The 21,468-nt window shown below is 45.1% G+C and overlaps 1 protein-coding gene across 5 annotated transcripts in view; it reads left to right on the plus strand.

The window, feature by feature from the left end:
- NUP98 (nucleoporin 98) overlaps window positions 1–21,468 on the plus strand; it is a 435,464-nt gene that overhangs the window by 242,564 nt on the left and 171,432 nt on the right. For all 5 annotated transcript variants that reach the window (XM_029601961.1, XM_029601960.1, XM_029601962.1 and 2 more), the window contains one exon: window positions 20,035–20,127. In XM_029601961.1, coding sequence (XP_029457821.1) covers window positions 20,035–20,127 — 93 coding nt within the window. The remainder of the gene's footprint in view (window positions 1–20,034; window positions 20,128–21,468) is intronic.

Genomic DNA, 21,468 nt, shown 5'->3' on the forward strand with positions numbered 1-21,468 from the left:
TCAATCCAGATCCATCTCACTTGACGCAGCTTTGTCTGGAAGTACATTCTCTCCTTCAACAATGGGCAATAGAACCAGTCCCTGTGACCCAATGTAAACACAGTATCTACTACCACTATTTCCTCATCTCCAAGAAATCAGGAGGATTGAGCCAATTCTAGATTTGACTCCTGAACAAACATCTTCTCAGAGAGAGATTAAAAATGAATTCCCTCAACACAATTCTGACTATATTTAAATTTATTATTTATTTAAATTCTTTTAATATACCGATGCTCAAGACCAAGTCTTATCATACCGGTTTACATCAAAACCAGGGGAAACCATAATTAGAAGAATGAAAGTTACAATGAACAGGGAGTGCAATTCAGGACAATTGAAAGAAGAAGAAATTAGATTAACATAACTCTTCTGAAAGTAATGCGAACAGGCAACTAAAAACAATTGATTAGCAAGGAAAGCTAATTTAGATGGTAAAATTAGCTAAGTTGTTCGATCTTAATGGTTCCTTAAGGTAGGTGGTAAAATAGGAAGGGCTGGAGATGGGGTAAAGGCAGGCGGAGGTTATAGGGTCGAGATGGGGAGGGGAGGGTGTTGGGCGAGGGAAGGTGAAGGGGGGATGGGATAAGTCATTGCTAGTTGGGGAGTGTCTCATCCGGGGAAGGCTTGAGAGAACAGTCAAGTTTTCAATTTATTTCTAAAGGAGAGAAGACATTGTTCCTGGTGTAGATCTGGGGTAGTGTGTTCCATAGCTGTGGTCCGGCAGAGGACAGTGTTCGTTTTTGAAAGGAATTGTGGATAAAGGATTTGTGTGGAGGCGCCTGGAGAGTTCCTTTTGTATGCTGATCTTATCGGCCTATTGGAGTTATGGAATTCGAGTGGGATTGTGAGTTGAAGTGAGGAATGATTGTAGATGGTTTTGTGGATAATGGTCAAGGTCTTGAACAGTATTCTATAATGGATGGGAAGCCAGTGTAGGTTTTTAAGTATCTGTGTGATGTGGTCCTTACGACGTGAATTTGTGAGGATCCTGGCTGCGGCGTTTTGCAGCATCTGTAGATGTTTAGTTGTGGAGGAGGGGAGGCCGAGCAGTAGCGCGTTGCAGTAGTCAATCTTTGAAAACAGTATGGCTTGGAGGACTGAGCGGTAATCATGAAAGTGGAGGGAGAGGTCTTAACTGTTTTAAAACATGTAGCTTATAGAAGCATTCCTTAGTGGTGGTGTTGATGAAATTTTTGAGGTTCATGCTGTTGTCCAGAATAGCACCGAGGTCTCTCACCTGGCATGCTGGAGGTAAGATTGGGTTGCAGGCGAGGGGGTTATTGTCATTAGGACAGATGACGAGGAGTTCGGTTTTGGACGTATTAAGAACTAGATTGAGACTAGAAGGTTGATGGAGTGAAGGCAGCTGTTTCAGAAGTTTAGGGTGCTGGAGAGGGGGTCCTTGATGGGGATTAATATCTGCACATTGTCAGCGTAAACAAAGTGGGTGAGGTTGAGATTTTCTAATAGCTGTGGCACAGGGGTCGCAGATAAATATTAAACAGTGTTGGTGATAAAGAGGAACCTTGGGGAAACACCTTGATTGGATTGGATGGGGTGGGATTCTTTATCATTTATCCTAACTTTGTAGTGTCTGTTGTTGAGGATTGATTTGAACCAGATGAGAGCAGATCCTGTGATGCCAATTTCCACCAGACGGTTGATGAGTATTGAATGATTGTGTCGAACGCTGCTGAGATGTCGAGAAGAGCCAGAAGGTAGGACTGGCCTTTGTCAAGACCCATCAGAATTTTGTCTGTTAACGAGAGTAAGAGTGATTCCGTGTTTAAGCGCTTCCGGAAGCCGAATTGAGAGGGGTAAAGAATGTTATGGGAGTCAAGGTAATCTATTAGTCGGTTGTTGACCAGTTTTTCCATTAGCTTGGCGATAAATGGTAAGTTGGCAATGGGGCGGAGGTTAGCCAGGTTGGCTGGATCCAAGTTAGGTTTTTTAGTAGGGGTTTTAGTGAGGCAGTTTTTAATGAGTCCAGGAACTGATCCTTGCGTGAGGGAGCAATTTATGATGTCAGCCGGGGGTTTGGCTATGGTGTTAGGGATGGTAAGTAAGAGTTTGGTAGGTATTTGGTCTGTTGGATGAGACGAAGGCTTCATTTTCTTGATTATAGATTCGATCTCCAGTGAGGAAGTGAGTTCAAATGATTCTAAAATCGGTTTATGGGTATCTGGGGAATGGTTTGGGGCAGGTGGAGGCTGGGTGTTTGACGAGGTCATCGTCAAACACCCAGAAGGGGGGAAAGGATATGTGCACTCGATCTGAAAGATCAATATACTCATACTTATCCATCAGTTTCCAGGTGGATTCTTCCCATTATCAATGCAAACTATTCCCATTTGGCCTGTCAGCAGCTCTGAGAGTAGTAGCACACCTGCATTACCAGAGGATTCAGGTTTTCCCCATACCTGGAGTGGCTGATTCACAACGAGCTCTCAGGAAGAAGTGTTCTCCCTGCACAAGACAATCTGTCTTCAAGTTTTGGGATTTCTGGTGAATTTTGAAAAATCAAATCTAGTGTTGACTTAGAATACAGTTCATCAGATCTTGGATAGACTCATTGCAAGAGAAGGTATTTCTACTATCAGATTGAGCAAGTACCATGAGATGACTCATCTACAAGCTGTTAAACTTTTTAGCACTCAACAGCCGTGGCTAATTGTCTGCTTATCAATGGAAAAAGCAAGTTTGTCTAAAGTAAATGGTGTTTTCTCTAGATATCAGAATGAATTAGCCATGCTTAAATATTCACCCATCTTCCTTAATCTTGCCTTGCAGTTCTGCTAGTGATTGAAGAGGCTCATGAGGCAATTCCTGCATATGCTCAGTTTAAAGCTTTGCTAGCTAGGAGAAAAGAGTCCTCTGCCGCCAGATATCACCCACATGTCATGACTATTTCATCCAGCTATCTACAGAAAACATTGTTTGATAAGCAAATGTGCTCTGCTATATTAAATAGATATGCAGATATTTACAATGTAAAGCCCACATATGGCCATGTCAGGTCTTATGTTTTAATATTTCAGCAATGTCTGCATCAGGGGTCACACATTTTTAGGAAAATCCAGTTAACTGGTACACCTAATCAGAAAAGAGCAAGGCAGGTTGGTGAAAGCAGGTTCACATCTAGTAGAGTTAAGGAATGGATCCCCAGAACAATTTGTGAATGCAAGGATTATGGAGATAATTCAATTCATAGATTTTTGTCCATATAATTCTTTAGTTGAGCCTTTATTTTTGTGCTAAGAAGCAAGTTCGCCTTGTTATTTAGCAACATTTACTAATGTATAGAAATCCTTGCTGAAGATCAGCAAATGTTGACTCTATTGTGCATTGCTGCAGACTGGGTACAGAGAGGGTTTAATCTTGGTTGCAAATAAGTGTTTAGATCTATAGCAAGGATTTATATAGATGATCTTTGGGCCAATAGAGGCAAGTTTGCCCTATGATTGAGCAATAGGAACAAAAGGCTCAGTTGAAGAATATATATAAACAATCTATGAATTGAATGTATCCACAATTTTTGTATGCAGTTTGTTTTTAGGACCCATTCCTTACCTCTACCAGTTGTGAGCCTACTTTTAGCAACATGCCTTGCTCTTTTTTTCTTATTACGTGTACTAATTACTCCTGGGGGAATTCTGCGCTACTGTGGAGCGCAGAATTTCCCCCTGCGCAGAATTGCCAAACTCTGTGCAAAAAATAGCAGAGAAGACCCCGGCATGCCGCGAGCAGAGCGTGTCCTGCAGCACATGCTCCATTCGCAGCGAAGATGAAGGCCCAGCGCACCGTTCGCGGCACATGGGGGCCTTCATTTTCGCTGCAAACGGAGTGAGTCCCGCGGCATGCCGGGTGACAGAAAGCATATTTGGTAAGGGCGGGGGTGAGAGAGAGCAGGGGGGGGGGTGAGAGTGTGGGTGGGGGGATGCTTGAGTGTGGGTTTCATAGAGAGGGAGCCTATATGAGGAGATTGTGAAGGAGTGTGTATGTGTGAGAGAGATTGGGAGCTGGTGTGTATGAAAAAGGGATTGTGTGTTTGCGAGGTGGCCAGACCCTTAAGGGATGCCTACAAGGGATCCTTACATGTACCTCCAATCAAAATTGTACACCACTCAAATATCAGAGACAGGACATTCTCTATCACAGGGCCCTCCATGCCTCCGGACCTCAGGCAGGAAACTTGTCTACTAACTTTCAAAAAGAAACTAAAGACTTGGCTGTTCTGCCGAGCCTTCCCCGCCACTAGCCCAACAGCCTGATCTAGAACTATTCCATCACTCATGTAAATAAACAAATGCTAATTACGCTCACAAGTCATCATGAGGTCGGCTCCTGCCTCCCTCCCATATTCCATTGTATATAGTAATTTATCTTCGTTCCCCCTCTCTTTATTTCCTACTCCCAGTTAAGGCTTCCTTGTTATAATGTAACTTTATGCTCCTCTAAAATTGTCTCTTGTTGACTGGTTGGTTATAGTTACTGCTTAGTTCGATGTAAACAGAGTTGATTTGATTTGTATCAAGAAAGTCGGTATATAAAAGCCTTTAATAAATAATAAATAAATAAATAGCCTATGTTAAGGGATTGTGTATGTGTGAGAGAGACATAGGTAGCCTGTGTGAGGATGTATGTGTGAAAGAGAAAGGGAGCTTGTGTGGGTGTATGCAAGATAGAGGGCCCTGTATGAGGGGATGTGTGTGTGTGTGTGCGAGAGAGTGAGGGAGCCTGTATGAGTGTGTGTGTATGTGGAAGGAACCCTCTTATAGTGAATTTCTAGGGACATTCTGCTCAAAATATTTAATTCTGCAACATTAACTTTTTTTCTGTAATAATTTAAAATGTAATTACTTAGACTGTCATGTAAATTGTTATTTTGATCAATATAAAGCTTGCAGAATTTTCAGTTTTTGCGTGCAGAATTCCCCCAGGAGTAACTGATTATCCGAGTTTTCCTAAACATTTGTATAATGTGGTAATTTGACCCCTGATGCAGGATTTATTGTTGAAACATGGCTATGTCAGGTCTTATGGTTTATTTTCTATTTGTATTTGTTTTGCAAATTTAATAAAGAACATCTTTGTTCAGAAGCAGTCAATAGAAACAATCAAGATTCAAAAGGAGGTATATTCTCATGGAATTAGTCCAAACAATGTAAGGGAGAAGGAAGAAAATCAAGGAAATATAATGAAATACATTTGCAGTCATATAGTTGATTACTGAAAAGGCTTAACATAAGATACCCACTCCTAAAATATTAGGTCAGACAATCCCTCAATGCATTAGAACTGGAAATCCCTCAGGGACCTAGCATCCAAAAAAATCTCTGTTCTGGAGCATAGAAAATAAATTGATCTGTATTCAATTTTGAGCAAACATTTCAATGCTGTTGGCAGATGGGGGGTGTTGGAGACCGGCCACAGTTGGTCTCCTCAGTCAAGGACATCGGATTTGCCATCTTCGAACTTGGCACTAGGGAAAAACCGGGCCGAGCACAGAGGGAAGCAAAGGAAGCATGGGCACCAGTCGTCATCGGACGGTGTTGGGCCCGGGTTGGCACCGGTGCTTGCTGCGATGCCCCTGAAGAGGGACCCCGCGGCAAGGAGTTACCTATCCTACATCGATGCCAGAGGTCTGCGACTGTCTCCACTGGTCCTGGTGCCAGTTGCTGATTCAATTCTGGGATCTGAGAAAGATCTGGCCACCCCTCCTGCCTCCCAGGTTGTATTGGCATCAGCAAATTTTGAGGAGAAGTTGGAGCGCAGAGTCCAGCTGGCGGTCGATTGAGTGCTGCAGCGCACTGAGCCAGTGGCACTGATGGCACTTGTGCCCGTGCTCTCCCTATTGGAACTACTGCTGGAGCATCTTGATGTGCTTATTGGTGCAATACCGACCCAGCGAGTGCCGGTTCCTGGGGCACCATCGATGCCCGGCGGGGACACAGATGCTTCCCCTGACCAATGTGGTGTTTGTCGCTGTTCCTTCTCTGAGGAAGCTCCATTGAGGCCAGCAGTGACACGGCAGCTTCCAGGCCCCATCCAGTTTTACTGGGGCTGGCACTGGTGCTACCAATGCCTAGGCTGCTGGACAAAGGCTGAGCACCTAGGGCCCTCTCCCCTCGGAGGTCAGTGAGGAGGAGGCCCTGTATGATCCCTGGGGGGATGACACTATGGAATCCTCAAATGACTCACAGGGTCTCCCCTCAGAGCTGTCATCTCCACAGGTTTTGTGAGGACTATGGCGGAAGCCATCCCATTTCAGTTGACGATGGAAAAGGATGCCAGACACAAGATGCTGGAAATCCTCCAGTTTGTGGAGGCTCTTAAGGAGATCATGGTGGTCCTGGTTTACGAGATCTTTAAGGAATTGCTGTTGAGGATTTGGGCCCAAAAAGCAAAGAGGTAGGCGATCTATAATGGCCGTCAGGTGAACAAAAAGAGAATAGATGCCTTGATCTTTTCCAAATATTTATTAAAGTAGAGACGTATTCATAAAAGTGCCCGACTCAGGCCGAATTTCGCAGCTCAACAGCCGCTGCCTCAGGGGCTTTGACAATCAAGAATCTCAGGTGAAGTACAATGGTATGAAATCATCAAGGGAAGGTAACTGTGAACCAGCGCTGTAAAATAACTTGCAAGACGCCTTCACATATTCAGTCTCTACTCAAGTGGTCTCTGACCCAGAGGATAGCGAATCGGATCTTCCATCTCTGGGGAAGCCCGGACATGGATTTGTTCGTGTCCCCCCTGCAACAGGAAGGTGACTTAGTTCTCGCTGTTCAGGTCAGTTGATAAACCAGCCTCGGACATCTTTTCCCGCTAATGGGGCAAGGGCCTTTTGTACATGTATCCTCCGATTCCGCTAGTGACACTCTCCTGAAGCTGCGACAGGACCAAGGGACTATGATCCTCATAGCCCTTCATTGGCTGAGACAGGTCTGGCTCCTGCTCCTTCGGGAGTTACCCTTCCACGAATCGATCAGTGTTGGGACTTTCCCAGATCTCATCACACCAGGATCAAAGGCTGCAGCACTCTAACATCCAGGCCCTGTCGTTCACAGCCTGGGTGCTGAGAGTTGAATTCTGCAGCTGCTTGATCTTTCATAGGATGTCTTGAGTCCTGGTAGATTCTCAAAAGCCTTCAACTAGAAAGTCCTACGGACTGAAGTGGAGGAGGTTTTCCGTATGATGTGAGCAGAAGGCCCTAGATACTTTCTCCTGCCCCGCACAAAAACTACTTGAATACCTTCTACACCTCTCAGAAGCTGGCCTAAAAACCAACTCCATTAGAGTTCATCTGAGTACAATTGACACATACCAGCATGGTTAGATGGTTCGCCCATCTCTCTACAGCCCATAGTTGCATGGTTTATGCGGGGCCTGCTTCAATTGAAGCCATCCTAAGGCCACCTGCTGTGTCTTGGGACCTCAGCATGGTGCTGGCTCAGTTGATGAAAGCTCCTTTTGAACAGCCGCACTCCTGTGACCTGAAGTACCTGACCTGGAGGGTCATATTTTTGGTGGCAGTCACTTCAGTGCACAAGGTCACTGAGCTCCAAGCCTTAGTAACTTATCCACTTTATACCAAGTTTTTTCATCTTAGGGTGATCCTGCGTACGCATACTAAGTTCCTGCCTAAGGTGGTGACTGTCTTCCATCTTAGCCAGTCTATTGTCCTACCAACGTTCTTCCCCAGACCCCATTTGCACCAAGGCGAACAAACCCTGCACAGTTTGGATTGTAAGAGAGCCTTAGCCTTCTATCTGGAGCGAACAGAAGCCCATAGACAGTCCACCCAACTTTTCTTTTGTCAGGAATAGATTGGGAGTTGCTGTTGCCTAACAGACACTATACAATTGGCTAGCAGATTGTATCTCCTTCTATTATGCCCAGGTGAGGCTGCATCTTGGGGGTCATGTCAAGGCTCATTCTGTCAGAGCCATGGCAATGTCGGTGACCCACTTGTGAGCAGTTCCCTTGGAGATCTGCAAGGCTGCAATGTGGCATTCTCTTCACACATTCGCATCACACTGCTGTCTGGATAAGGATGGCTGACCTGACAGTAGGCTCAGCCAGTCTGTCCTCTGGCATCTCTTTGAGGTGTAGAACCCAACTTTTTCTGCCTAGGGCCCATTGTTTGCTAATCAATATATCCAAGTATGCAACTTGATGCTGGTGATAATTCATAGTAAATTTGAGACAAGAGTCCAGGTTGTTTAACCAGGAATGGAATTCATGCAGAGTTAAGGGACCTTCCCAGATGACAAAAATGTCGTCAATATCTTTTCCAACACTTTAATTGTGGGGTTCACTTACATCCCTGAATGTGTAGCACTTCAAACATGCATAATACAAGTGTAAACTTGCAGCACTGTGGGTGTTATGATGGTCCCTAATTCATCACTAATGTGTTTATATCAAGTTTAAGAAGGTAAAAAAAAAAAATTCATATTTATTTATTTTTTTTAGAGATTTTTATATACCGCGGCACGTTCAGAACATCACCTCTGTTTACATTAAACAGTAATGCAGCAACAGGCTTTACAATTAAAATATTGAATATTAAATAAAGGTATTAAACAAAAATATTAAACAAAAATGATACATTCAACAGGCTTTACAGACAATTTGGAACTAGAATCATTTTTCAAATTATATCAATTATATATCATAGCATTTACAAAAAACAAGTAATACGTTTTTTGATGAGATTTCAATAATCTGTCTAAATTGCTACTTTAATATTTCCTTTGCTTATCTGGCTAAAAGTTGGCTATGATTTAGCCAGATAAAGGAGTGTGGGCGTAATAACTTATCTGGTTAAATCTGATATTTGGAGGCAGTCTGGAGAGCAGGTCTGAAGTTATCCGGGAAGGCATTTCCAGATTACTTTATTCAAAAGAATATAGCTGGCTAAGTAAAAACAAATTGATCTGGTGACCTCTTACAAGGCCCTTCCCCTCACTCCTAATGATCAGCTCTGCGGGGCTGAGCCTTTATCCTCCTCACCCCCTTTATCACGGGTAAAGGATATTGCCAGTCTCCTGTATCTCCACCCCTGCTTGCCTGTTTCCAGGGCTCAGCCCACCACAACTCTTTACTCTCCTACCCTCCTGGTACCTTCTGGCTGAAAATGCAGTCCTGCTGTGCCCCAGGCCAGACGCTTCTGCTGGTGCTGCAGGAAATACGCTGAATAAGTTACCTATTTCCCGTTTCTTTAAATATTGGCCTCTATGTAGAAGGAACCGGAGTGGAGCCATTAGGGAAGGTGTTAGCAACCTAGGACTTTGTTCCAGAGACTTTATGATTTTGTGTGCATGGGTAGGAGACCCAAAATTATCACAAACTTATCAGCTTTATTATACAGTTACAAATTAGTATGAACAGTTCACCATCACAAAACTGAAAGTAATGGGAGAGTATATCTCCTGAATAGGGACTAGAGAGCCAGTCTATTCCCTTATCCTTGGCTGCACTTTGAAGCAGCAAATGACAGCTGGATCCAGGGTTGGTTCTGTGCAGAAGAAGCTGTTATGTATTTTTGGCCTGCCTTTCCAGCTGATGCTCAAGGTGGCTTACACCTGGACCAGATGATATACACCCCAGGGTTTTGAAAGAACTCAATGAAATTTCAGAACTATTACAAGCAATTAGAATTCTATCATTAAAATCATCCGTTTCACTTGAAGGATTGGAAGGTGGCCAATGTAACCCCGATATTTAAAAAGGGCTCCGGAGGTGATCTGGGAAACTACAGACCGGTGAGCCTGACTTTAGTGCCAGGAAAAATCATGGAAACTGTTATAAGGAATAGAATCACAGAACATTTAGACGTGTTAAGCCGACTGACTTAACACGGCACTGCGCATGCACGTACCACAAAGAAACCTGAGATCTGTAAATAAAGCTCTACTTGCTGTCCCCTCTGTCAAATCCGCACACCTCACTCAGGTAAGGGAGAGAGCACTGTCACTGGCTGGTCCCCTACTCTGGAACACCATGCCGCTCGAAAGAAGGCTGCAGAGAAACCTGAAATTATTAAAAACTAATCCGAAAACCTGGCTTTTTAAACAAGCATTTTATAAAGATAGAGGAGAAAAATAGTTAAGGATGCACCAAGCTAGAAGTTATTATTTATTTATTTATTTATTTATTTATTGTTTTTGTTATACCGAGTTTCATGATAGGCATCACATCAACCCGGTTTACAAATAACAAGGAGTGTAAAGCATAACGTAACGTAAAAAACAATATTTTCAATAAGAACCTTGAACTTTAAATACAGTGAATCAGAAAAAGGGAGAGGGAAAGTTACAAAAAACAAGGAAAATAAACTTGGGATGTTTATTAGTTTATTAGTAATGTTTATTTAATAAACTTGGGATGTTTATTAGTAACCTACATTCACGGAGCGGGATGCCAGTGGCCAGTGGTAGGTGTCCACCTTCATGGAGCGGAAGGATGTAGGGCTGTCATCTCCCAATTAAATAAAAAAAAAACAAAAAACAAAACAGGGATGGGATCCATCAGATCTAGAGGACACATATAAAGAGCAGGTAGTAAAATACTGCATGGAGCGGCAGTAGCACAGAGGCATTCACGGAGCGGGATGCCAGTGGTAGGTGTCCATATAAAGAGCAGGTAGTAAAATACTGCACGGAGCGGCAGTAGCCACAGAGGCATTCACGGAGCGGGATGCCAGTGGCCAGTGGTAGGTGTCCACCTTCACGGAGCGGAAGGATGGAGGGCTGTCATCTCCCAATTAAATAAATAAGAAAAAAAAAAACAGGGATGGGATCCATCAGTTCTAGAGGACGCATATAAAGAGCAGGTAGTAAAACACTGCATGGAGCGGCAGTAGCCACAGAGGCATTCACGGAGCGGGATGCCAGTGGCCAGTGGTAGGTGTCCACCTTCACAGAGTAGAAGAATGAAGGGCATCCATCTCCCAATAAAAAAAAAGAAAAAAACAGGGATGGGTTCATGGGCTATAGGTATTACCAATTATTAGGCTTTTCAATATTTGATGATAGTTAATGTGACTTTCAAGGCATGCTTCACTTTCAATGCATATCCAGCATAGCTCCCTGCTTCAATGACAGGGGAAAAGAAAAACTGATACTTCACACATTTCCAGCATTGCCCTCTGCTTCATGGCAGAGAGCTATGCTGCCGCTTACCCAACTAATCAAACTTAATATTTCACTTGGAAGCAGCTCCATCACTGCTCTCTACATTAATAGTGGGGGTGAAAAGGGAATTAGAACATAAGGTTACTAAGAGCCAAGAGAAACAGTTAAGTATGAGAAAAATAAGTGTAAGGCTTGCTGGGCAGACTGGATGGACCGGTTGGTCTTCTTCTGCCGTCATTTCTATGTTTCTATGTTACATAAGCATATTAATGTTAAAATCAAACTGCCTAATTTGTTCCTAACAATCAGGTTTAACTTACACACTTAGTTTATTATTTTAAATTGTTACTGTACTATGATGGCACATGAGTAATTTGTAATCTATACCACCCATATTTCTCTTTATCGTGCCCTTCTGTAAACCATTGTGATGGTTATTTAACTTAACGACGGTATAGAAAAATTTTTAAATAAAAAATAAACACAATTTTAATGTTCTCAAAGGACAAGCAGGATGGTAGTCCTCACACACAGGTGACATCAGATGGAGCCCTGATGCAGAAAACTTTTATGTCAAAGTTTCTAGAACTTTGATTAGGCACACTGAGCATGCCGTATACCATTCGTCCATGCAGCATCCCTCTCCAGTCTTTTTCCATGGAGCTGTAAGCCTCTAGGTGTGAGTGAGCTCACTTTTGGCTGTTTTTGGCCTTGTGGATAACTTTCCTTTTTCTCAGGTTTTTTTGCATTTTTTTTTCTCATTCCATCACCGGGTCCCTCTTGGTGCTTCCCCATAGTGTTCCTAGTCAGGGTTTTTGGTGATTCTGGTAACTTTCCTTTGACCTCCCTTTACTGATACAGTGGTTGTTGCCAGTTCCTCCTAGGAGGAAGCTCCACCTAGACTGGCAGAGACGCTGAGTACCCCGTCCAGCTTTACAGGTGCCTGCACTTCTGCCGAGCATCTAGGGCCCCATCCCCTGTAGCTTACACTGAAGATGAGGAACTCTATGATCCCTGGGGGGATGATGCTTCAGAGTTGTCCTCAGAGGGCTTTTGACTGTCTCTCATCAGACTCCTCCAGAGGATCGAAGGAAGTCTCTGCCAGAGGACTTGACCTTTGCAGGGTTTGTGAGGTTAATGGAAGAAGCCATCCCATTTCAGTTAAGACGATAATGCAAGGCACAAAATGCTTGATCCTCCAGTTTGTGGAGCCTTCTAAGGAGATCATGGTGATCTGGTGCACGAGATCCTTAAGGATCTGCTGCTGAGGGTATGGAAACACCCCCTCATAGTGCCTCCCATTAATAAGGCGGACGGGGGTCTACCTCACCTGGAAAACTCCCAGATTCAATCGTTTTGTCATGATTCCCAAAAAAGAAGGCACCTTTTACCCCATTCTGGATCTTCAGAAGGTCAAAGCGACTCTGCAGGGTTACACATTTTCATATGGAGACATTGCAGACAATGAATAGCGGCTGTCCTCAAAGGGGAATTTCTGGTGTCATTGGATCTAAAGGAAGCCTATCTGCATGTCCCCATACAGTCAGAGTATCAGTGGTTTCTGCGGTTCATGATAGGTAAATATTTTTTTTCGAGCCATTCCATTTGGGTTAGTGATGGCGCTGTGGACATTTACGAAGGTGATGATGGCCGCAGCACTGAGAAGGGAATGGATTCTAGTCCACTCTTACTTAGATGACTGGCTAATCAGTGCGAAGTCTGAGATGGAGTGTCATTGGTCAGTTCAGTGGATGTTGATGTTACACTCTTGGATGGGTAGTCAACCTAGCCAAGAGTCACTTGGTACCATCCCAGTTGGAGTATCTGGGGTTGTGAGGTTCAATACCTGCATTGGCAAGGTGTTCCTTACCACAGAGGGTGGCGAAGTTGCAGTCTCAGGTGCTTCGCCTGTTATGGCTCTCTGTATCCAGGTTATGGAGTTTATGGTGTCTCTGCTGGATTTAGTTCCGTTGGTGTTTTCTCACATGCGGCTTCTGTAGAGGGTGCTTTTGTCCTGTTGGAATCTATCAGGAATTTCATCTTCCCTTGCCATTTCGGGGGGCAGAACCAGTCTCTCCTGGTGGCTGTCTCGTCCCAATTTGGGGAGAGGGGAGGATATAAAGACTGTTAATCCGGTTTTTCTTAAATAACGTAGGCAGTCTTCTTACAAGTAAAGAACTTTTATTATCGAGAGGAGTAAAAGGAAAAACTACAGAAGCCTTGTTTAAAAGCAAATAAACTACAAAGAGTTCTGTAGGTACTGGGATCTAGTCTCTGCTTGCTGCCAGCAAAGTAGTAGAAAAAAAGATGCCAGCCAAATGTTTCCCTGTGGATCACAACTTTATACAGTTCCTATCTTTCTCACACCAATATTCCCTCCTTGTCCTTATATGGTATTATTTCCTGTTATTTTTTTGTTCTTGCTTCCTGAGGCACGCTTATCACAGTGCTTGATATCTGCATGTTACTTAGCATATCTAGATAGAATCTCTTGATGTGATTAGAGTTAAAAGGTCTTAGACCCATGCATAGGAAATGATAGTATCAAAGGCTTTGCATACAGGCTGTTTTATTTCCTGAGACCTTTGAACTGCATGTTTATCTTATTCTCAAGACTCTGGACCGGGTGGTTGTCAGAGGTCGGGGACCTGTTTGACAAGGACAGACAGCTGAAGATCTGTGGTCGGCCATGGAAGCGTCTTGGTCTATAAATCGTTTGGAAAATAGGATTGTTTGCAGGACCTTGCTTTCTTTCCTTCCGATGGATTGAGGCAGGATGAGGGTTTTGTTGGACGGTGCGATGCTGGTAGTGTATATCAATCAGGGCGGGACGAAGAGTTGACTAGTAGCTCTAGAGCCCAAGAGCTGTTTCTCTGGGTGGCAGATATAGCAGCGTCCCTTGTGGCCAGAATAGACAATCTAAAGGCAGACTTTCTCGATAGACAAGAGTTGGACCCAGGAGAATGTCTGCAGAGGGCTTCGACCTCATTTGAGACAGGTGGGGCAGTCCCCAGCTGGTACTGATGGCATTGTGAACCAATGTCTAGGCGGCTTGGTTCTTCAGCCGCAGGAGAGAGTTCAGAGGGGATCAATGCACTGAACCATCCCTGGCCAGCAGAGATCCTGTTAATGTGTTCCCCCGTGGCCCTTCGAGGGTAGAGTGTTGCGCTGTGTAGAGCACCACCCAGGATGAGTGATTCGCAGATCTGGTTCATCTCGCTGTTGACGTGCCCCTCAGATTCAGAGGTTGCTTTGACAAAGGTCCATCTTTTGGGATCGGGCAGATTGCTTTTTCTCATGGCTTGGCTTTTCAGAGGAGTTGGTTAATATTGAAAGGCTATTCTGAACCGGTTATTACTACTTTATTTTTTTAATAGATTTTTATATACCGTCGTTTGGACTGGCAGTCACAACGGTTTACAGCACTTCAAAAATAAATAACATCCAGTAAAAATATTTCAAACCATAAAATGAAGTGTAATCATAAAACAAGATAAAACATAAAATAAAATACAAAATTCATAGTCATAAATAGTTAATAAATCAATAAAAAATTATAAATATATAATATATATAATATATATAAAAATTTAAAAAATATAAAAGTACTCTGCAAAAAACTGAAGTAAGATAAAATATGATCTTCTCTGGCTTATGTTTGGGTATGGAGAGATCAAGGCCTAGCAAAGGGACTGGCCCTGTAATTTGCTCTGGGTGCAGCCTTGGGTTGTCTCAGAGATAAGGTACAGGGGTGGCCGGTTGCCTCTCATGTGTTTCCTCAAAAGGGGCAAAGCATTTGCGGCCTCCGGTTCATGGAGTGTGTTCATTGTGGAGCCTTAATTTAGTCCTGCAGGTGCTTTGTGGGGACCCCCTTTTGAGCCTTTGCGGTGGGAGTCTTTGAAAGATCTTACCCTGAAGGCTGTTTTCCTGGTGGTGATTTGTTTGGCCAGGCAGATTTCCGAGCTTCAAGCATTGTCCTGTGAAGATCCTTTCCTGCGGATTATAGTTGGGGGTGTCCTTGCCTATAGTTGGGGGTGTCCTTGCCTATAGTTGGGGGTGTCCTTGCCTATAGTTGGGGGTGTCCTTGCATATGGTGGGGGTGCCCTTGCATATAGTTGGGGGTGCCCTTGCATATAGTTGGGGGTGCCCTTGCATATAGTTGGGGTGCCCTTGCATATGGTGCCTTCATTTTTGCTGAAGGTTGTCTCCTTGTTTCATCTCAAATTGTGGAGCTTCCAGTGTTTACAGATTTGTCATGTGAAAAGGCTCACGTGTGGGAGCTTCACTTATTGAATGTGCGTCGGATTCTATTGCGGTATCTCGAGGTCACTAACTGATCTGTTTTGTTCAGTGGCACACAGAAGGGCTGTAAAGTGTCTAAAGCCAAGGTTACTAGATGGTTGAAGGGAACTATTTTTTCGGGTATCTCTGTACAGGTCGGGCGGTGCCAGAGGGGGATGCATGAACATTCTACCCGGGTGGAGTGTCAGCTGGTGTGGCTGCAGGAGATCTGTAGGGTGGCAACACGATCTTCACATCCTACTTTTACCAAGCATTACCAATTGGATGCTCGGGTGCTGGGGGAGGGAGTTATGAGTGGGTCTTTCGGGTTCCTGCCCAGTGTAGGGGAGTTGGGTACATAGCACGTGTCTGGACTGATCTGGGGTATGAACTGTAGCATAAAGATTCCTGTCTCTGGTTTCTGGTCCCTGGTACCATAGGTACCGTAGGAGGGAGTTTGGGTGGCCGTGTTATTATGATACCAGAATCAGAATATCTCTTTCGTAGGGTGAGTTGTTGTGCCCAGCACCCACTGTTGGGGGTTAGGGGGATCCTGTGAATACAGAAGGTTTGCATGTGTTCAGTGTCATGCATGTGAGCATCATTTGTCAGGTGTGTCAGGTGACAGAAAAAAGATTCAGAACCACTGCCTTAGGACAGACAGTGATTCCCAGTCTTCACCATCTTCTCTTCCCTCTCCCCCTTGGTATTATCACTTTCCTTTCCTCCCACTCCTGGCACCATCACCTCTTCCTGTCTCTCTTCCTTCCCTTTTTCTCCATCTGCCTGGCTTCATCACCTTCTTCCTTCCTCTCACCCTGGCACATTCAGTTCCTTCTTCCTCTCCCTTCCCTCCAAAGAGCTGGCAGAAGTCTGAGCACCACTTACCTGCTGCTATTTCTTCCTCTGCAGTAACAGCATGAGGCTAGCATGTGCGGCTAGAGAGCGAGCAGAGAGGGAAGCTGCAGAGGCAGATAGGCACTGCTCTCTGACCTCCCTCTGCTGGTAGGAGGGCATTCTGCAGGCAGGCAAGAGAAACAGTGAGGACTGCTGGCAGCTCAACTTTTCCTATCTGACTCTTCTCGTGGCACATCTGCAGGTCAGCTGTGGCACACTGGTTGAGAAACACTGTCTTAGAGCATGAGTTCTGCAGGTGCATCAATTCCTTGTCTTTAAAGTCTGTAAACTATAATAAGTCCAAGCCAGGTGTTACCCTGTCTTCTGCTTGTATTTCTAAGAGTCATTTTATTTGGTGTATTTAGAGGGGCATGTAGGCTACAAGGAAACTAAATGATGGTGATATGAGCTGTCGCAGGGGAAAAGAGAATCTGTTTTGGATGCATTGAGCATGAGGAGCCAAGAGCACATCCATGAGAAATTACAAAGGCAAGACACCCGGCCAGATGCCAGTGAAGGGTGAGAGGAAAGTTGAAGCGTCCGCAAACTATCAATAGGACATCTGACAGAAAAGGGGAGCTCCCAGGCTGAGAGACGTTCTTGGGGAAGGGCACCCACAGAAGGGGAGAGACAGATGTTGGACCACATCATGATACCTAGTACTAGGAAACTAGTTGTCCGCTGAGCCCTAGGGAGAATGGTGAAAAGGGTGGGGTGATGGGCAATGCTGAAGGCTTCAGGTAGGTGGAGATGAATGAAGGTAATGCTAAGTTAGATGCTAAAGAGATGCAGTCAAGAGAAGTGACTGGAAGACAGGGGGAGAGGGAGAGAACAGGAGGAGGAGAAGCAGCTGCAAAAGGGTTCAGACACACACAAAAAAAAGCTCAAATAACTAGACTGCAAGATTAGGCTGTGATTAACAGCACCGGTAGGATTAGTGTCTGAGGAGTGCAGATGAATAGGGGATCCCTGAGTGACTACTGCAGAAAGGGGAGGAGGATATCTGAGCCAGGGAAAAACTGATCGTGTACTTCTCATGCCAAGGCATTGGCGCACGTCTTGCCATCTTTGCAGTTGGTAGTAGGTAATGGATTGAATTGTTTAGTTATTTCGCCATCTCCGTGCCTCGGCTTCTGCAGGGGACTGCCTCGTGCACCCATGCCAGCTTCCAGCTCAGGATGGGAGTAAAATCTAGGACATTCCCTGCTACTTATTTACATGTTATAATGTTATGGGAGAAGCTTTAAATCTTAACTTTTAAACTGATTTCAGTAATCTCCTTGATACTAAATTTCATTTGTACCGTGAAAGTGAAATTTATTTTTTTTTAAATCTATGAGCTGCTTTTGTGGGTGAGAATCCGTGGCGCGTGTGTGTGGTATCCGCAGTGTACAGGGGGCCTCGTTGCCTCTCATGGATGAAGGAACTTCTCAGACTTCTCTTGCTTCTGCCAGACGTGTGGGTGAGAATCCGTGGCGCGTGTGTGTGGTATCTGCAGTGTACAGGGGGCCTCATTGCCTCTCATGGATGAAGGAACTTTGCAGACTTCTCTTGCTTCTGCCAGACTTGTGGGTGAGAATCCGTGGCGCATGTGTGTGGTATCCGCAGTGTACAGGGGGCCTCCTTGCCTCTCATGGATGAAGGAACTTTGCAGACTTCTCTTGCTTCTGCCAGACTTGTGAGTGAGAATCCGTGGCGCATGTGTGTGGTATCTGCAGTGTACAGGGGGGGCCTCGTTGCCTCTCATGGATGAAGGAACCTCTCAGACTTCTCTTGCTTCTGCCAGACTTGTGGGTGAGAATCCGTGGCGCGTGTGTGTGGTATCCGCAGTGTACAGGGGGCCTCGTTGCCTCTCATGGATGAAGGAACTTTGCAGACTTCTCTTGCTTCTGCCAGACTTGTGGGTGAGAATCCGTGGCGCGTGTGTGTGGTATCCGCAGTGTACAGGGGGGGGCCTCGTTGCCTCTCATGGATGAAGGAACTTCTCTTGCTTCTGCCAGACTTGTGGGTGAGAATCCGTGGCACGTGTGTATGGTATCCGCAGTGTACAGGGGGCCTCGTTGCCTCTCATGGATGAAGGAACTTCTCAGACTTCTCTTGCTTCTGCCAGACGTGTGGGTGAGAATCCGTGGCGCGTGTGTGTGGTATCTGCAGTGTACAGGGGGCCTCATTGCCTCTCATGGATGAAGGAACTTTGCAGACTTCTCTTGCTTCTGCCAGACTTGTGGGTGAGAATCCGTGGCGCATGTGTGTGGTATCCGCAGTGTACAGGGGGCCTCCTTGCCTCTCATGGATGAAGGAACTTTGCAGACTTCTCTTGCTTCTGCCAGACTTGTGAGTGAGAATCCGTGGCGCATGTGTGTGGTATCTGCAGTGTACAGGGGGGGCCTCGTTGCCTCTCATGGATGAAGGAACCTCTCAGACTTCTCTTGCTTCTGCCAGACTTGTGGGTGAGAATCCGTGGCGCGTGTGTGTGGTATCCGCAGTGTACAGGGGGCCTCGTTGCCTCTCATGGATGAAGGAACTTTGCAGACTTCTCTTGCTTCTGCCAGACTTGTGGGTGAGAATCCGTGGCACGTGTGTGTGGTATCCGCAGTGTACAGGGGGGGGGCCTCGTTGCCTCTCATGGATGAAGGAACTTCTCTTGCTTCTGCCAGACTTGTGGGTGAGAATCCGTGGCACGTGTGTATGGTATCCGCAGTGTACAGGGGGCCTCGTTGCCTCTCATGGATGAAGGAACTTCTCAGACTTCTCTTGCTTCTGCCAGACGTGTGGGTGAGAATCCGTGGCGCGTGTGTGTGGTATCCGCAGTGTACAGGGGGCCTCCTTGCCTCTCATGGATGAAGGAACTTTGCAGACTTCTCTTGCTTCTGCCAGACTTGTGGCATGAGTTCCTTTTTCTGAGCTTACATAAAACCTTTCAAATCCCAATTATTGCACTAAGCACACAGGTCTAGTTTATATTAGAGGACCTACATCTGGGATTTTAGGAAATCTGTTTTCCAGGTATTTTGGCCAGCCTTTAAGGTTCTGTTTCCTGATTAAACTGTACTATTAGCACTGTTAAGTTCGCCTCCGGGACAGCCGGACAGTAATCCTGCCCTGTGCCTGCCCTATTTTTCCCTCAGGTAAAACTCTTATCTGCTTTTTGTTTTTACCTCCCCTCATGCTTGGTCCTTGATCTGCTCTGGCTGCTGGTGTACAGCTTGATTGGGTACTGTTTAATTACTTGCCTTCTCTGGATGCCTAACTTCCCAGCTCTCAGCCACTACCCAGGCAGACTGCAGTAGGGGCAAACCCTTGTGGGGGACCACCTTACCATCCTTTTGTAGAGTTGCAGTGAATTTATTTTAAGCCAAGCAGGCAGCTCTGTATTACTCAGTCAGCCTCTAAGTGTGAGGTTTGTTGCAGAAGTAATTGCCAGTCTCCATATTTTCTTCTCATTTCATGTGGATCAGCAGTTTTAAAACCTTTGGTGTTTTGGTATATATTGCTTTCACATTCTGGGAAGACACGTCAGTGGGCTAGTGAGTTTCAGCCACCTGAAGCAGTTTTATTGCACATATTAGCCAGCCTTGTTCCAAGGGCCTGGCTGCCTTGTGAAAACGGGAGCTTCTGCAGAAGCAGCGAGGAGTCTGCTGGGGTGGACCACTAATTTCTTCTCTGCTTCTAGGTTTTGGTGCAAACACTGCTGGCAGTACTCTGTTTGGAAACAAGACCGCAACTGGGACTTTGGGAACTGGACTTACAACAGGATTTGGAACAGGTAATTATAGCAAACCAAAATACTGCCCCTGAAGATGCCCATCTAGTTTGTACATGGTCAGTTTTCTAGCAAGTGTTCAGCAAATTCTTATGATCTTCCTCTAATGCCACCTGTTAAATAGTTATGGTTTAAAGGAGACATTGATGTAGTTTCTTATTTTCAAATCATCAATGTTTGGGTCATTGCATTTGGTTAAAACACTCTAGAACTGGAACTGTTTGTTTAAATATAAATGTGGCTTCCTTGTTTCATGACTAGCTGCATGGTCCATGGACTGGCAACAGTGATAAGGTGGCTCAGATTGGCAGTGGCCAAAGGTCACTATAATTTGAAAGCTGTTCGTGGCCTCTGTGAAATGGTGGTGGTGATGCCCTTCTCACTGGCCAGTTTGCCCACATTTTAAAATAAAAAGGCAACCCTGCAAGCATTAGGCCTTGGGTGAAACCATTGCCTCTTCCCTGTACGTACCGGATCAGTCCATCTGCTGGTGCGGAGGCAAAACCAGGAGTCTGGACTGATCCTTGGTACTACAGGAACGAAAATTATCGAAGGTAAGACCTCATTTTCTCTTCCTGTTTTTCACGCATCTTCTGATAAGATGAGTTGATCCTTATAGAGTTGTAATATATGCATGAAGTTCTGCCTTCTAACACACACAAATATAAAGCAGTCCGAGTAAACCCCTGGATTGCTAATAAAATATCTTACAGGCCGATTCAGAAAAACGCGCGTGAGTTGCACAGGCAACTCTCCCGGACGCGCGATTCAGGAGGGTGGCCTATGCAAATTAGGGCCCGTGGTAAAAGGAGGCGCTAGGGACACTAGCACATCCCTAGCGCCTCCTTTTTGACAGGAGTGGCAGCTGTCAGCGGGTTTGACAGCCGACACTCAATTTTGCCGGTGTCGGTTCTCAAACCCGCTGACAGCCACGGGTTCGGAAAACTGACGTCGGCAAAATTGAGGGCCGTGGGCCGTGGGCCGTGGGCCAATTTTTTTAAATTTTTTTTTTTTTTTTTTTACTTTTGGGGCCTCCGACTTAATATCGCCATGATATTAAGTCGGAGGGTGCACAGTGTCAAGGCTATCCATAAGGGTGACATCTATTGGGCTGGGTTTAGAACCTATGATAAGGTTTCCAGTACCGTGGTTACTGTGACAGACTAGGAACTAGGGTGGGGAGGGAAATCTATCAAAATAGGAGAAAAAGCCCTGGATAACTGTGAATGAGGCTCATGGCACCAGATTTCAGCACTGGTTCTGCTGGAGCTGGAAGAAAAAAAGGAAAGCCTCTACTGGGTCAAAAAAAGATTCCGTGACAATGCTGTTTGTTCAGGCCTACAT

Source organism: Rhinatrema bivittatum, chromosome 5, assembly GCF_901001135.1.
Source record: "Rhinatrema bivittatum chromosome 5, aRhiBiv1.1, whole genome shotgun sequence".
In the NCBI taxonomy this organism is placed as follows: Eukaryota; Metazoa; Chordata; class Amphibia; order Gymnophiona; family Rhinatrematidae; genus Rhinatrema; species Rhinatrema bivittatum.